This window comes from Mesocricetus auratus, unplaced genomic scaffold, assembly GCF_017639785.1.
Source record: "Mesocricetus auratus isolate SY011 unplaced genomic scaffold, BCM_Maur_2.0 Super-Scaffold_4256, whole genome shotgun sequence".
NCBI lineage: Eukaryota > Metazoa > Chordata > Mammalia > Rodentia > Cricetidae > Mesocricetus > Mesocricetus auratus.
In genome coordinates this window covers 51829222-51845761 of record NW_024429182.1, presented here as the reverse complement: position 1 = coordinate 51845761, position 16540 = coordinate 51829222, and the positions used below count along the sequence as shown (strand labels likewise).

General features: G+C 52.4%; 2 protein-coding genes across 3 annotated transcripts; one reads left to right on the top strand and one right to left on the bottom strand.

The window, feature by feature from the left end:
- Positions 1-844: 844 nt before the first annotated feature.
- On the top strand, positions 845-3263 carry Gpha2 (glycoprotein hormone subunit alpha 2). 2 transcript variants are annotated; one of them, XM_005063952.4, is made up of 4 exons: positions 845-2211; positions 2502-2601; positions 2708-2892; positions 2967-3263. In XM_005063952.4, the coding sequence occupies exons 2-4, from the start codon at positions 2502-2504 to the stop codon at positions 3066-3068; spliced, it is 387 nt and encodes a 128-aa protein (XP_005064009.1). In that variant the 5' UTR covers positions 845-2211; the 3' UTR covers positions 3069-3263. The 2 variants fall into 2 exon arrangements, with proteins under 2 accessions (XP_005064009.1, XP_040604889.1); XM_040748955.1 differs by lacking the exon at positions 845-2211 and having other exon boundaries at positions 2362-2892.
- Positions 3262-11331, bottom strand: Ppp2r5b (protein phosphatase 2 regulatory subunit B'beta). The gene is made up of 14 exons (XM_005063953.4): positions 11004-11331; positions 10144-10597; positions 9272-9468; positions 8501-8602; positions 8254-8346; positions 7995-8125; positions 6486-6545; positions 6279-6387; positions 5923-5976; positions 5807-5857; positions 5577-5696; positions 4650-4777; positions 4352-4453; positions 3262-4048 (listed from the first exon to the last, which is right to left on the bottom strand). Exons 2-14 carry the CDS (start codon positions 10340-10342, stop codon positions 3901-3903), a joined length of 1494 nt encoding a protein of 497 aa, XP_005064010.1. The 5' UTR covers positions 10343-10597; positions 11004-11331; the 3' UTR covers positions 3262-3900.
- Positions 11332-16540: the final 5209 nt, after the last annotated feature.

The following is a 16540-nucleotide window of genomic DNA, read 5'->3' as shown; positions in this document are numbered from 1 at the left end:
AGCATTCACAGACCTCCCGGGTCCCAGGTGTTGCTTAGTGAACCACATGGGAATAGTGTCACATAAGGTTCATTGTCCTGAGCCTCACTGCTCCAAAGAAACTCTTCTTTATTTGGTTTGGTCCCAAGGGATAATGCCTCAAATGTAAAATGTTCCCACCTTGACAGGAACACAAAATAGTTCATCAGGGTAACTGGAAGCCAGTACAAGTTAGGACCCATGGAGAAAGCCAAGGTACCTAAGCCCTTTCTTCAACCAAAGGGCCATTTAGAGAAGCATCATGGACTTATGTGGCCTCAGAGAACCAAAAGAATAATGGATGGAAATTTAGGAAAACTCATTTTAGCTCTGAACAAATGAATGAGCATTTTAACTTTTAGTGAGGTCCAATATTAGAATAGACTACTTGTAGGTAATGAGCTCTTGCCACTCCAGGTCTTTACACAGTCTATCACATGCCAGAGGGTTCCTAATGAGAAACCTAGGGCTAAAATGCCCAGGTCCCTCCAAGTCCCTTTGCTTGGCTGCCTCTGCCTTTGACAGGGAAAGGGAGAAGTACAATGTTCTGGGAGGGCCTGGCAATCAAGGACCTGGGACCTTAGCAGGATGACACCAAAAAGCAAGCAAGGCACAGGCATGGGAGGGTGAGCAACATGAACATCACCAGTTCCTCCCAAATTCTGTTTCCTACCTTTGTCCTACAATCCCAAGCGTAATTTGACAGCTGCTGCTGAAGGGCACAGCTTCAAAGCCTGAAGGGAGGCTGAGTGCCCATATTGACTGGGACCAGCTTACCAAGGGGCCTCTGTGGCCCTTTCCTCTCATCTGAAAAGTGACAGGATATGGAAGCACTGAGGATCCCTTGAGCTCTGGCAGACTGTAGATTGCCCTACTCTTCTGAGCCAGGTCAGTGTGGTAGTGGTCTGAGAGGGGCTGCCTACAAACACTACAGCCTTCTGATCTGGGCCCTTCTCCAACTTCCAGGTAAAGTTGACTAAGTCCTTGTTATTGGGTTTTGTTTTGGGTTTCTGTTTTGTTTTTCCTCCAAGACAGTTTTTCGCTGCAGCTCTGCATTTCCTGGAACTCACTCCATAGAGCAGGCTGGCCTTGAACTCAGAGGTCCACCTGCCTCTGCCTCCCTAGTGTGCCACCACCATCTGGTTTGTTAGTTTTTTTAGGGTGCTAAAAATGGATGGAACCCAGAACCCCAAGCTGCTAGGCAAGTGTTCTGACACTGAACTAAATCCCCAGCCCTCAACAACTCAGTCTTGTCTCAGATGTCATTTAGCACCATGGATAGATAGCAGGATATTTGAATGATATCTAGTAGGTAACCTGTCCTCTATAACCATGGCTGGACGCCACAGAGATTGGGTCCAGTTCTGGTTATATGGAGCCTTGTCCCTGTTGTTTCATGGAGTAAGGAGACTGTAGCTCAGAATCCACTCTGCAGCTGGCCACATGAGGTGAAAGCATTTACGGGGCACTGGGAAACTGACATGGACCTAACCCTAGTCTGTCACCAGGCACAGCTTAGTGCCCCCACTGGAGGGGCACCCATTAAAAGAATCTTGTTCTTGGGCTGGGGGGTGCAACTCCATCGGTACAGTGCCTCCCTAGCATGCACAGGCCCTAGATTTGACCCCAGAACAACATAAAGTGGATATGGGGCTTATGCCTTTTATTCCAGGACTTGGGAGGTAGAGGCAGAAGGATCAGAAGTTCAAGGTTGCTTCTAGGAATGCATGAAATTGTGCTTTAAGAAAAGAAAAAAGAAATGGGGGGGTGTTTTTTAACCCATTACTTGGTAATCACTTAAAGGCAAATAGGCAACAGGACTGAAAGTAGGCATTTTTAGACAGAATAGCTGTTCAAAGAAGAGTCCTGCCCAAGCTCACAGGGTGGGAAGAGAACCCAGCTACGCACATGTCTCTAGGCCACTCCTGAGCTTGCTTCCTTCCCTCTAATACTCTACCCTAGACAGCCTTCTGGGAAAGAGAAATGTCAGCAGACTGTATTCTGAAGAAACCTCAGTCTATGATCCCCAGGTGGGACTATGCTGAGGCTTCAGGCTAGGAGGGGCCTGAAAGCTGATATCTAAGAAGGTGTGGCTCTAAAACACCCTCAAATAAAAGCCTGGAGAGCCAGCACCAGTTTGGAGACCCAGCAGGAGGCACTGGGAGTCTACAGCCATCTGTTTCTGCTGGACTGGTGAGCTGCTGAAGCAGGGGACCAGGTGGAGCTAGGGAGGGCAGGAGGGTTGTGGATCAGGGCCTTATAGGCCAAAGCGGCACATGGAGGGGGGAAGAACTTTGTACTCTGGATGGTGTGGGACATTCCAGGGAAAATCTGCACAGAAGGATGACAAGTCCTATACAGAAATGGCTCCCCTTTCAGAGTAGCCCAGGCAGAGTGGCACATTCCTGCCAAAGATGGGATAGACAGCCCCCCCCACAGCTCACTAGACGGCAGACCTCCCCCTTCCACCCACTCCTTTTCAGATGCCCATGGCAGCACGTGTCCTGCTCCTCTGCCTGCTGGTTCTGGCAGTCATTGAAGGACATTGCTGGGAGGCAGCCATCCCGGGCTGCCACTTGCACCGTGAGTACCTCTGTTGGGAAGAGTGGATTGGGGGAAAGTTGCAGACTTGAAAGCACAGATAACCTCAGCCAGGAGTCTTCACAGGCTGTTTCCTTTCTCCTTCCAGCCTTCAATGTGACAGTGCGAAGCGACCGCCATGGCACCTGCCAGGGCTCCCATGTAGCACAGGCCTGTGTAGGACATTGTGAGTCTAGTGCCTTCCCTTCCCGGTACTCTGTGCTGGTGGCCAGTGGCTATCGGCACAACATCACATCTGTCTCTCAGTGCTGTACCATTAGCAGTCTAAAAAAGGTGAGGGGCCTGGGCCTGATGGGGGCACCAGGGTGGGAAGGAATAGGAACAAACTTGGGTTCTTCCTCCAACAGGTGAAGGTATGGCTGAACTGCGTGGGGAACCAGCGGGGGGAGCTTGAGATCTTCACTGCCAGAGCTTGCCAGTGTGACATGTGCCGTCTCTCCCGCTACTAGTCCCTGCCTGAATGGCTCAGGCCCGGATCCTGTCACTGATATGCTATGGGATCTCTCAAATGAGGGGGCTACTTCAGCTCTGACCCTCTTTAGAGTCAGTGAAGATGGGGTTTCGTCTCCTTTTGCCTGGCCTTCTAAGTGGTCTCTTTGCTACACTGTCCTTCACTCCTGTCCTCAATAAAGCAAGCAATGCTTGAGTTTCGCTCTTTATTAAGTCTGCCCCCTAGCCAGGGGAAGGAGGCAGACCATGATTACTGTAACCCCCCCCTCACCCCAGGACAATGTGAATCTCTTCTTGCCTGTGCCCTCACCCCTCCCCCTGCCCAATAAATAAAAAGGGGACAAGGAAGTACAGGGCATGGGAGAGGAGAGGAGTATGTCCCTGGACAGTGTCTTGTTGAGGGTGAGCTGGGTACAATAAATAGACTGTGCCCCATGGTGGGGATGAGGAAGATCCTGGCCAGGCTGAGGCAGGCCAGGTCAGGTGCCGAGGGCCCATGCCCCAGGCCAGGAGCAGGGATGGGAGTCCAGCTGTATTAGGGCAGGGGAGGATCCCTGATGGCAGCTTCCCAGTCGCATAATTGCCCTGGTCTAGTCTTGCCAGAATCTTGCCACAAAGGCCTGAGAGTTCTGCTGCCAAGACTACCATCTTGTGTTCTTGTGTCCCCCATGGAAGCTGTTCCCATGGGACTGGCAGGGAGTCCTAGACCCACTCTGGGCCTAGAGCCACTCTGGCAAGGCCACGGGGAGTCGTGGGCCTCACTGGGCCCCTGGGCAGAAGGGATGGAGGGGCTGATAGCTCTGGGTTTAGCTTCTCCCCTTCTAGATTTGTCTAGCTCTGACCCCCGCTGGCAGCCACCTGGGGTGTAGACCGAGGGAGGGGAGCTTCCTTGGCCCCTTGGGTCCCCTGTAGCCGGCGCAGCTGCAGCTCTTCCAAACCTCGCCATAGCTCCTGACGTTCCTGGGCCTTCTGCTGCTCCCTGGGGAGAGAGGGTGAGGCAGCTCCTCTCTCAGTTACCGACAAGCTAACCTCCCTCACCACCACCCACTGTAAAGTGACTAGGACTCCATGGGATGCCTTGGCTTAGAGGGGAGGTGTGGAAAGGAAAAAGGCTGTGAGCTGCCTTGACTGAAGCATTGGTACAAGAGAACCAGAGTAGTCAGTGGGCAGCCCCCTGCTGGAAACAAGGTGAAGCTGACCACACCAGGATGGGTCCTCTTCATACTCCTGCAGCCTGAGGGTCTGACTCCTTCCTACTTCTCTGCCCCTCCCCAGTACTCACTGCTGCTTCTCCAGCTTGTAGGAAGCTGTAAGCTCATCGAACAGCTTTCCATTCATCTCCATGAAAGTCTTGAGCACATTGTAGATCAGCGATACAATGGTTCTGGCATAGTCAAGGAGAGGTGATAAGGGGATTAATAAGATACCACTCTGCTCATCCCTGATCCCTGCCATTTCCTTGCCCTTTTACCACCCTTTGGTATTCTGGCATTTGCTCTCTATTCAGCTAGGCATGGCCCTAGGGGCTGGACTAACTGTGGTGCCTGTCTCCAAGGGTTGCACAAAGCTTGGGCACTCACTGGTTCCAGTGCTCCTTGGACACTTGGTAGAGGGTCCCAAATACCGCAGGCAGCACAGTGTGGCAGTTGTCCTCAATGAGGCTCAGGATGTACTCATTATTCCAGAAATACAGAGCCCGCTCTGCAACCTGAGCAGGTGAAGCAGCAGAGAGGGTCTGGCTGTGGCTTTCGAGTATACAAGGTCTATTTTTCATCCTTACCCCAAAACCTACATCCTCCGACCTCCACACCCCATCCTGAGGGCTTGCTAATGTGACCCATTGGAGGAAACAAATTGAGGCGAGAGAAAGAACACTGACTTCACAGGCAATACAGGCAGTCCTGACTCCTCCAGAGCCCACTGCACGTGCACAGCCTTGGCGAGGCATCCAGCTCCTCAGCCTCGGCTGTCTGCGTGTGAATGGGGCTAAGAATACCCATCTCCACCAGCTGTTGTCAGAATGAAATGAGTTCCTGTACTTCAAGGTGTTTTAAAAGTGAAATACCAGAGCCATCATGAGGAAGAACCAACATCCACCAGGTATAGCTCCTAAGAGTGGAGTGAGTGTAGACTAGTATGGAAGCCAAGCCTTCTGGCCAGAAAGTGGGACCAGTGAAGATGAAGGGGCTAACAATTCTATAGCCCACTGTGTGTCAGTTTCCCTGATATGTTTACTGTCACTACACATGAAGAGACTATTATTGGCCCATTTTATAGTCAAGGAAACCCACTTAGACTCAGGGAAGTGATTCCTCCAAGTCCTCTCAGCTAGTGGGATACAGGTCTGAGGTTTGAACCTAGGTCTCATGACCCCCAGGCCAGCACCTCCCTGCTACCAGATCTAGGGCTGGAAGAGAAGCTGAGGGAAGAGGGGACTATGTTAGGCCAATTTTGAAAGTTTGCCAGGCTGTGCCTCTGTCCTGACCCCACCTGCCTTTGTCACATACCTGGAAATGGGGGCTGGAGACACAGCGAGCCACCTGCTTGAAGAGGGGCTCCTGAATCTTCACAAACTGGGAAGGCTCAATGACATCAAGAATCTCTTCCATCTCACCCAGGAACATCACCTGGGGAGAGGGCAGAGCAGCAGCTCACATTCCCCTAAAGCACGCACCTCGTTGCCTTCTGGAAGCTGAGCCCTCCCACCCACTCTCAGGGTTATGAGAGCCCTCCATACCTCCTTCTGGGTGCAGGTTTTAGGCCAGTATTTGAGGAGCCCCCGGATAACCTGTAGGGTGGAGGAGGAGTCAGACCCGAAAAGTGAGGGGCCCACCTTCCCTCCAAGGTACTCACATGCTCTGTCAAAGTGGCATCCTTCTCCAGGAACTGCACCACACAGTATGCCAGCTGCAAGGCCAGGGTGGAAAAAAGGGGCCAAAGTCAGGAAGGGCCAGGAGCCAAGAACTAGCTACCAGGACAGCGTGCCAGGCATCTGCTATTACTGCCTACCCACTGTTCACTGAGCACTTGTGGCTGCTTTGGACTTAAAGGCACCGAGTAGCACAGTTAGTGCCTAAGGTCAGCTCTCAGGTAGAGGAGAGACTCAGGTTAAAACAGAATACAACAAGTGTCAATCTGACTTCCTGGCCCCACAGGCAGCCCTGAGTGTCAGCAGCCCCTGCTGCTGTAAGGGCCAGGCTGGGGCTCACCTGGGCGTGAAAAACAGATAATGACTTGACAGAGTGCAAGGGGATCAGGACTCGAACCAGGAACTGCTTGTGCTCAGTCTTCAGGGGAAGCGCAAAGCCATTGATGATGCTTTGAGTGGACAGAAGAGAGGAGCAGGGCTCAGCCAATCAGGCCCCCAGTCCCTCCTACCAGAAACCCCAGCTCCAGCCAAAGCTAAGGAGAATTACCTTCCTAAGATCTCCAGCAGCTCGGCAACACCATTGAAGTGCTCCAGCTCATAGATGAACCTGCAGGAGGAGAGAAGAATATGGACGGTGGGAGCATTGGGAAAGGTCCAGCTTTCTCTCCATCAGCCTTCCTGCCAGCCACCCTGACTCACCCTGCACAGCTGTCCAATTTTCCCCAACCCACAGGAGTGTTCCCTTCCTGGTGCCCCAAACCAGGTCCCACTGAGTCCACCCACAGGTAAAATGCCTTTCCCAGCCCAGCCACCTCTGCCGCTGCCAGTCCCAGCTCCCAGCCTCTCTTCCATGAGACAGCCCCAGCTCATTTCTTCCAGTCGCCAGCACTCCTTACCTGATGCCCCGCCAGCCAGCAGGCACCCAGCCTAGGACCTTCAGCCTTCATGCAGTCAACCAAAGCAACTACAAACACCTCTACCCTGCACTATAATCCCCCAAATCCCTCTGGGAGACGGTGCATATGAAAGCCATTACAGAGGTGCAGCTGAAACTCTAGCTAAAGGCTACTTGCCTCAAAGTTAATAAGTGGGGAAGCTAATGAATGGACTCTGAGCTCCTAGAGAACATGGGTTGTGTCTTCTCTATTTTATCACTAGAAACAATGGCTAATGTTTCAGAGGCCCCACCTCAGCCCAGGAGCTATGCCAGGTGCTTTGGAGGCCCCCTCTGGCTTCATCTGGAGAATGAACCCACATTAGCATAGGCACTGAGCCCACTTCAAAGAATGAAACAAGCCAAGAAATTCAAGGACTTGCCCAAGTTCACATATTTGAGCCAAAGTCAAATATACAACCAGAGTCTCAACTACAAGACCCCAATGCCCAGTGGATATGGTTGGTGCTCAGCATATGTTTGTAGAAAGCCTGATAAGAATCAGAAGATCAGCCGGGCTGTGGTGGCACACGCCTTTAATCCCAGCACTCAGGAGGCAAAGGCAGGCAGATCTCTGTGAGTTTGAGACCAGCCTGGTCTACAAGAGCTAGTTCCAGGACAGCCTCCAAAGCTACAGAGAAACCCTGTCTCGGAAAAAAAAAAAAAAAAGAATCAGAAGATCTGGGGCTGGAGAGATGACTCAGAGGTTAAGAGCACTGACTTTTCTTCCAGAGGTCCTGAGTTCAATTCCCAGCAACCACATGGTGGCTCACAACCATCTGTAATGAGATCTGGTGCAGGCATACAGGCATAAAATAAATAAATCTTTTTAAAAAAAGTTCTAGACCAGCCTGGTCTACAAGAGCTAGTTCCAGGACAGCCTCCAAAGCTACACAGGGATACCCTGTCTCAAAAAAAAAAAAAAATAGAAGATCTATTTGCTCATCTGTAAAATGGAAATAAAACTCATTCTTGACTTCACAGGCTTTGTACGATCAATACTACATTGCAGAGACAGAACGTGTTAAACATACAGCCCACACAGCCTGATAGTCCCAGCAGGTTCCTCCTGCTTCCCTGCCTCCCTCCCAGGTCTCTGCTGAGCAGGCAGCAGCCACGCACCGGAGGAAGATGTGGTTGCACTGTTTGCGGATATAGGCACGAAGACCCAGGAACTTGCCGTACACCCGATGCAAGATGGTCTTGAGGTACTCACGTTCCCGAGGGTCCTCGCTGTCAAATAGCTCCAGGAGCTGTAGGACCCGAGGTTAGGGCAAATAAGGCCAGCTGTCAACCCCGTTTCCTCTCATCCTATCCCCATATTCCCAGGATAGCCTGTGCCTGCCTCGTGGTACCACCCAGCCTGGGCTCCCCAAATCACCATCAGGACAAATTTTTGATCCACATATCTCTTGGCCACAGAGGGCTGGAAGTCTGGACTCTCCAAGAAACGCAGGAAAAACTCATATACCAGCTGGGGTGGGAGACAATCAAAAGGTGAGTTAGTTAGAGCCCCACTCACTTCACTTACCCTGCAGCTCTCAACAACAGCTAGAGTCTACACAAACTCTCCCACAGCCCTCTGCTCTCCTCTGACGTGCAGACCCCCAGCCCCCAACCCTTCACACCTGTAGATGTGGCCACGAAGGCTCAAGGTTGGGTTCATCCTCTTCAGGGTCAAATTCAGGGTTCTCACTTGGTGGCAGGGTCCGAAAGATATTTACTGATATCTAGTGGGGCAAGGCAGGGTTCTTTTAAGGATGAGACCTCGGAGGTACAAGTTTAGGGAACTCTCAAAGTTCTCCACATCCCAGGCAGGCAATGACCTTGTGATCATCCTGCCTCCGCTGCTTAAGTACTAGGATCACAGGCATGCAACACCAGGCCAAGCACTTTCCAAGTACACCAGCCCTTTCCTCACCCAGTTCTCCTGGCCTGACCGACTCCCCAGCAAGCAACCCACTCTGGGCAATCTCCACCTAAACAGCAGGTTCATGAAAGCTCAAAGCCAGGGGCTGGGGACCCAAGAGTGTCTTGATGCCTCCCTAGGTGGCAGTGGCGCAGCGGCAATGGCAACGTTGAAGGAGTGGAGTCCCCGCATTCGGGGCTGAAGAGTCTCAAGAGAGACTTGAGAGAGGGTTTCATAGAATAGCCCATGCCTGAGTCAGGCCATGGAAGACCCCGCAGCTGGAAGGACAGGCCCTCTAGGCCCAGCTCACACAGGTGCAAGGATGACAGGGAGAGGAGACCCTGAGTGGGTGCTGGGCAGCAGTGTGGGGCTCAGTGAAGATGGAGCCATGACCCTGCGGCCAAGCTGAAGAGTATACATTAATTCTTCCCACAGGGGGCCTAGAGTAGACTAGTAGGATTCTTGTCCCCTGAGGCTGGGCGCTGCTTACCATGCGGATGATATCTGGGTAGACAGGCTCGATGAGGACACCCCGGGTGCTCCCTACACATTCCACCAGTTCATTGAGGGCCGCACGCTTCACCTCCTTCCCCTTGAGGTCAGCCACACAGTCCAAGAAGTCAAACATCACCCCACATTGGGCCAGTTTCCGGCTCAGCAACTCATGCAACTCAGAAGCTGGCACATCTGAGGGGAGGGACCAGGAGACTGAGACTGAGCCACAGCTGCCAGGGCTCAGGACAGGGGCAGTCTCCTCATCTCTCAGGCTGACTTTCCAGGCAGCTTTAACTGCTCCCATCCAGGGTGATCTTGTATAGCTAGTCAACAATTCTAGCCCCATCCTTCACTCCTGGGAGGTTGGGGGTAGGAAGATGGTTCTCTTTTCTAACCCAGGACCAGAGACCTTGTTATTTTAAAGCAAGACCACAAACTCTGGACATACAGTCATTCCCACAAACAGTCACTGCCTCACTCCTAGGTGGCACATGGATTTATGAGCCAGAAGTAGAAAGCGGGGCAGGAGTGAGGTTGGGGGGATGTAGTGATCACGGGGAATCATGCCAAGGACCTATCCAAGAGCTAGGCAGCTGGCTGGGCTGATAGGAGCCTCCTGAAATGTAGGCTGTGTGCCCCACCCTTGGCCCTTGCCTGCCCCTGGCACCACTTCCAGATGCCCCACCTCTGAGATGACAGGCCAGTCAGGCCATGCGTCAGCAGAGGGCTGGAGGCTGGGGGTCAGTTCCAATGCAGTTCCTAGCCTAGAAGAGTATCCAGACTCTACCTGACAGCTGTTTCTCCTCCGTCCTCCTCTACCTTGCTACCTTGTAGACTCAGGCACCTTGGCAGGTGGCAACAGCTCACCTTTGAGCAGGGGCAGTGGAGTGAGCTCTTGCTGGTTGCTCTGATAGCGGAACTGAGAAGAGCTGTGTGAGCGTCGGGGCCGAGCCCTGCGGAGGGACCGGCGGGAGAAGCCGTCCACCTTGTCTGGTGGTGGCACTGGAGACAGCCCTGGGGAGGAGGGGCTTGTGGGGGTGCTTGCAGGGGGCAGCTTCGTCTCCATGGCCAGTGGGCAGCAGTCAACCTTTCAGAGCCCGGGGGGCTCCTTCTAGGTCTGGAGGAAGCTCAGTGAGGCCACACACGCTAGCTGGGACCCATGCTGGCCAGCGTGTTGGGGGGTACACAACCACAGTCCTGACCCCCCCAGGGCCTCTGGCAACTGCCCAGTCCTGGGGGGGCAGGCAAGGTAGAAAGGCAATGGCTCAGGTCTTTCCTGGGGGTCCAGAAGAGTCCAGTCAGGGTTCCCACGCTGGCTCTTCTAAGAAGTCAGGTTACAAAGGTCAGCAGGAGAGACACAGAGCAGGTGGGGTTTTTTTCCAGAGACAGCCCATGTGCTACAGCTACTCTCTCTTTCCCTTATCCCCTTGCTAGACCCCCAAACAAGGATACAATCATATCCCTCCCTTCTTCCAGACCCAAGCTCTAAAGTAGCCCCTCCCCAAATACGGCCTACGGCTTCTACTCAGGACAGGGACTCTGTTTAGCATCTCCAGCTCCTTACAGCGGTGGGACGCTCCCGCTCCACTAATGCCTCCCGTCCCGGTGCACTCATACAGAAATAAGGGTCCTGTTCTCATGCACCCCCTTTCAGACCCTAGGATCATTCCCTGCATCCCGCTCCTCCTGGTCCCCAAACCTCATGGGGCAGTAGGGTACACACTCACTTCTCGGAAACCCAGACTGGTCGCCGACCCCTAGAGGCTGAGTCGGAGGAGGGGGCGGCGGTTCAAGGGTCCTTAGCGGCGATTTCGCCGCTCGGGGCGCTGGGGCTGGGCGGCGGCGCTCCTGGGTTCGCTCCCGGGCTCTGGGGGTGCTGGAGCATGCCCCCAGCTCAGCCCCAGAAGGGGCCGGGCGCTCGGCGGGCTCTGGGCTGGACCCCAGCAGCACGCGATCCTCGGCAGCTAACTCGGGACTCAGACCCGCGCGACGCAGCGCAGCGGGAGCCCCGGCTCGCTGCGCACCGGCACCCGCCGCCCAGCTGCTCAGGATGACATCAAGTCACCTCCCCCCTCCCGGCCCGCACCTCCCCCCTCCCGGCCCGCACCTCCCCTCCTCTGTGTGTGTGTGGGGGGGCTGCGTCAGGGAAGCCTTGGGGCCGCTGGGAAATGTAGTCCTCACCCTGCTTAAAGGGCGAGACCAGACCTTACAGAGACAGACACCTCACTCCCGGGACAAAGCTGAGGCTTTTAAAACCTGCAAGCAGGTGCACTGGACAGACTAGAGCCAGATCAGAACTGGAGTCCCGGATTCTGCAAGGGACACTGTAGGGAAACAAGAGGACTTCGTGGCTGGAACCTGCTAATACCAGAACTGTGGCAGGACAGAGGCCTAGCATGATGTGCCAGGCTCACAATTTGGTCTGGGTTATCTGTGCCTCAAGACAACCCCAAAGAAGCTCCATACTCGGCATGGAACGAAGTCGGATACTTCCAAAACCCCTTGAATCCGGCATTAGAGTAGTTAATAGTCGGCTTTACTTTAGCGCCTGCTGGGAAGGGGTGTGGTTCACTAGAGGGTCCTGGGAAATGTAGTCCATCCTTGGGGCCTGCAGTGCCTCTCCTGTCACTTGCTGGCTATGGTGACATCATAGTCTATAGTTTAAAGGGCCAGCCCCGGGATGGCAAAGCATAAGGGCAGAAGGTGCTACCCTGGAGTTGCTTCCACCCTAAGGCAACCGGACCTCCCACCTTCTCTGGCTCCCAGTCCTGGAGAGTGGAGCCTTCTTGATAAAAAACCCCGTTGCTAGGTAGCGAAGGTTCAATTGTATTCCAGGAGTTTGGCATTTGGGGCAAAAGTTCTCAGCCTTCAAAACTGGGCCCCCTTCATAGGACCTGGACTCCAACACTCTGTGCCCCACAATGACTGTGAGGTCTTCACCCCGGAGTTTGTCCGGGTGACTAACTGGTCCATGCTGAGCAGCAGGGGAGAGCAATGAGGCTGGACAATGAGGTCAGGGGAACTGGGTTGCTTTTCGGCCCCACCCAGCTTCGGGCCCTAATGATCACTTCGTGCTGCAGAAGAAGCCTGTGTACACAAGAGGTGCCCATCTATAGAGCAACGGAAAGCAGAGGCCTGGGTCAACCATCACAGTTCAGTTGGGCTACAATCTGGGACCGCTTCGATGGAGAGCCAGCCAGTACTTCCTTTGCACTCAACTGCTACCCGGCCCGCCTCTGAGGGTCACAATAGGGCGTCCCTCCCCTTGCTCCCAATAAGGACCCAGGTCCCAGACAGGAGGACACTTGTCCATGGTGGCAGTCTGTCTTCCAAAGCAGGACCAGGCATCAGTTGGCATCAGTACCCTCCACAAGTGTGCTCTTCAGGCTAAGATGACTGAGAAACTGACCATGGAATGCAGGGCCCTGAACAAGGCAGTACTTAAACTAGTGGAAGAGGGGGTTTGGGGGATTCTTTGGGTTTTGTTGTTGTTTGTTTGGTTGCTTTTCCAAGACAGGGTTTCTCTGTGGCTTTGGAGGCTGTCCTGGAACTAGCTCTTGTAGACCAGGCTGGCCTCGAACTCACAGAGATCCGCCTGCCTCTGCCTCCTGAGTGCTGGTGGGTGATATTTTTACATTTTGGCTGTTCTTTACAATTTTGCGACAAGGTCTCACTGTGTAGACTGGAACTCATTATGCAGACAAAGCTGGCCTCGAACTCACAGAGATCTGTCTGCCTCCTGAGTCCTGGGATTAAAGGTATGTGCCATCATGCCCTGCACATGCCCAAATTGTAGCTCTGGCTTTCCTGGACTCAATATGTAAGCCCGGCCAGCCTGGGATCAACAGAGCCCCCACTTGCTTCTCCCTCCTGAGTACTAGGATCAAAGGCACAGGACAACCAGTTTGGGTTTTTCCTCTGTAGCCCAGGCTGGCTTTTAAGTTACAGCCATCCTCTTTCTTTCCCAATTGCTAGGATTTCAGGTGTGAACTACTTCACCTGTTCTACTATTAGCAGTTAATTTTTTTTTAAAGAAATGGTCTCAGATAGCCCAGACTTGCCTTAGCCTTGTTATGTTTCAAAGGGTTGTCTTGAACTTCTGACCCTTCTGCCTCTGCCTCCCAGGGCTGAGATAACAAATCTGGCATCACCATGCCCACATTATGTAATGATGGGGGTCAAACCCAGGGCTCCATGCTAACCAAGCAAGTGCTCTACCGATTGAACTACATTCCTAGCCCACATTTTGTCCACCTGTTACTATTACACCTGCTCAGGCCTGTCAAGAAAAGACAGATCCCTTGATTCAGTCTACAAATATTTTCAAAATGGCTACTCCCCATTGATCTGTCTCTTTGAATGGGGCCTTCACAGAGTTTCCCAATTCTCTTGGAGGCTCTTTGAAGCCCCTTCCACATAGTGAGGTGCCCTGGTGCCATTCTAGCATAAAGGTGGAGGTGTTAACATAAGAAAGAAAGGTGCGGGGCTTTGGTGGCGCATGCCTTTAATCCCAGTATTTGAGAGGCAGAGGCAGGCGGATCTCTATAAATTCGAGGCCACCCCGGTTTACAGAGTGAGTTCCAGGACAGCCATGGCTGTTACACAGAGAGACCCTGTCTCAGAAAAAGAAAGGCTAATCAGGGGATATAGTTCAGTGGGAGTGTTTGTTTAGTGTGTACAAGGACCTGGGTTCAATCCCCAACACAAAAGAAAAACCAAACAAGCAAATAATAGATAAGTAAAATAAAACAGAATCTCACATTGAGCCTGAAGGAGCATGTCTGAAATACCAGCAGAGGAGATTAGGAGTTCAAGGCTAGCTTTGAGCACACATTTGAGACCAGCCCTAGCTGTGAGACCTGGTCTTAAAGCTCAGAGATTAATAATTTGCCAAGGCTACCAAGAACTGAGAGGAAGCCAGGTTTCTGTCACAGGCCATGAGTTTTGTTCATGCTTGCTTCTAGGAAGTTTGTTTTTTTCTGAGACAGGGCTTCTCTGTGTAGCCCTGGCTGCCCTGGAACTCACTCCGTAGTTCCAGGTTGCCATCCAATTCAGAGATCCACCTGCCTCTGCCTCCCTAGTGCACCACCATGCCTGGTTTGTTTGTTGGTTTTTAAGAAAGTGTCTCCCAGCCGGGCGTTGGTGGCACATGCCTTTAATCCCAGCACTTGGGAGGCAGAGGCAGGCGGATCACTGTTGAGTTCGAGGCCAGCCTGGTCTACAGAGAGAGTTCCAGGACAGCCTCCAAAACAATACAAAGAAACCCTGTCTCAAAAAACAAACAAAAAAAAAAAAAAAAAAGAGAAAGTATCTCCCACAGCCCAGACTAGCCTGGAGGTAGTCTAGTGGAGGATGGCCTTGAACATCTGATCCTCCTGCCCTCATCTCCCAAACTCTGGGAGTATTGAGTCATAAGGCAGCATGTGGACCCAGGGAGGGCTGCATGCCTGCTAGGCAAGCCCTGCACCAACTGAGAGACTTCTGCAGCCCTCCTCTCATCTCCCACAAGCCTTTTGTGAGACTCCTTCAAGCTGGTTTTTAGCACTATTCTGAGAGCCAAACTTGTCGCACCTGCTGAGCAGCCTGCATCCGAGAATGTAGCCAGGTGGTCGGGATAGATGACACAGAGACCGGTCGGTTGCTTTAAGAAAACTTTATGCTTCCCAAGTCAACTTAGGAGAACTCCCCAAGAAAAAACGCTTCCCTTTTTAAAGACTTCTGCCATCCATACACACACAATTCTCCAACGGAGCTCTCACACACCTCTCACAGCTCTCACAGACTTCTCACCCTCCTGGCTGGTCGTTAATTCTCCAGAATCGGGGAGAAACAGCAGGGAGCAGGAAGAAGCATCTAGCCATAGGGGGGATCAAAGTCATGGTGTTTCAGTGAGCGAGCCCTTATCAGAGTCCTATCAAGAGCTTTATGGCACTGAATTGTTTTCAGTAAACATTATCTCGCAGCTGCCGGCTCCCAGGCTGATGGAGGGGTGGGTTTCTGGCCAGGGTCTGTGATCCCCACAAAACTCTCAAAGCTAGAACAGAATCTCAATTACGAATGGTCATCTTTATGTCTCTCACTATGGAAAAGGTTCAGGGGCCATCTCCATAGAAGGGAGGTGGCCCCTGACCCAATCTTAATTCCCAAGCTCTGCCACTATATCAGGAGAGCAGCCTAGACTCCATTTAGCTAGTGAGCTAGCCTGTGCTCAACTAATAGTGTATGAGAACTGAAGTGAATTTTGAGAGACTTTTTTTCCACATCATGAGCTGTTATTCGTTCTTCCATTTCTCCCCAGCCGTTTAGGAACAGAACATGGGCGTTGGTGGTGCACGCCTTTAATCCCAGCACTCGGGAGGCAGAGGCAGGTGGATCTCTGTGAGTTCAAGGCCAGTCTCGTCTACAGAACAAGTTCAAGGACAGCCTCCAAAACTATATAGAGAAACCCTGTCTCGAAAAACCAAAAAAAAAAAAAAAAAAAAAAGAAAAGAAAAGAAAGAACAGAACAGAACAGTCCAAGAGGCAGGAGGATCATCACACATTTGAGATCAGCTTCGTCTACATGGTGAGTTCCACACCAGCCAGTAACACACAGTGAGACCTAGACTCAAAATAAGAATAGGGAAACAAAAGCTTCCAAGTCATAGCCTCCAGGCTGTAGGAAACAACAGATCCTTGCTTTGGGGAAGTTGAATTGTTGATTTTAGGATTAGAGCTATGAAAAGCTATTATTTCAGAGAGGGCCCCAAGGACTGCAGAGGGGAGGGTCTTTAATCCTCTGCTGTGCATTCATCAGTGAGGGGGGACACAACACACCTTCCTGGTGATTTACTGAGCAACCTTCATAATTCTATTTTCTAGCCCTTAAAATGTGAAAAACAGTAAACTGAATGAAAATGAAGACATGACCACTCCAAGGTATGGTTGAGGAGAAGGGTTTTATTGTAGATGTGAGGAAGAGAGCAGCCAGAGGTATCTTCTGGGAGTCCAGAGCAGGGAGAGAATGAAGTAGACTGAACCTGGCCGTGAGAGGAGAGAAGGGGAAGGGGAGGGGAGAGAAGGAGAGGGGAGGGGAGGAGAAGGGAGAGGAGGGGAGGGGAGGGGAGGAAGACTTATTTAGGAATCAGATGGGGAGAGGAGGAGCGAAGCCCCTGGGCTGGAGAGGTTTAGGGGACAGGGTATGCCAGTCAGGGTGATTCTGTAATGTAACCCGAGCTTGTGAGTAGGGACTGAGGGAACCTGGAGGCCAGCAGAGACCTTGATA

Excerpts from the sequence above, each read along its gene's own strand:
- Gpha2 (XM_040748955.1), top strand. The coding sequence starts at position 2,362 with ATGACAAGTCCTATACAGAAATGGCTCCCCTTTCAGAGTAGCCCAGGC. Across the intron at positions 2,893-2,966 it reads CCATTAGCAGTCTAAAAAAG|GTGAAGGTATGGCTGAACTG; the intron begins GTGAGGGGCCTG and ends TTCCTCCAACAG.
- Ppp2r5b (XM_005063953.4), bottom strand. The coding sequence starts at position 10,342 with ATGGAGACGAAGCTGCCCCCTGCAAGCACCCCCACAAGCCCCTCCTCC. Across the intron at positions 6,546-7,994 it reads TGCAACCACATCTTCCTCCG|GTTCATCTATGAGCTGGAGC; the intron begins GTGCGTGGCTGC and ends CTCCTCCTGCAG. Across the intron at positions 5,977-6,278 it reads TATCTGTTTTTCACGCCCAG|CTGGCATACTGTGTGGTGCA; the intron begins GTGAGCCCCAGC and ends CTGGCCTTGCAG.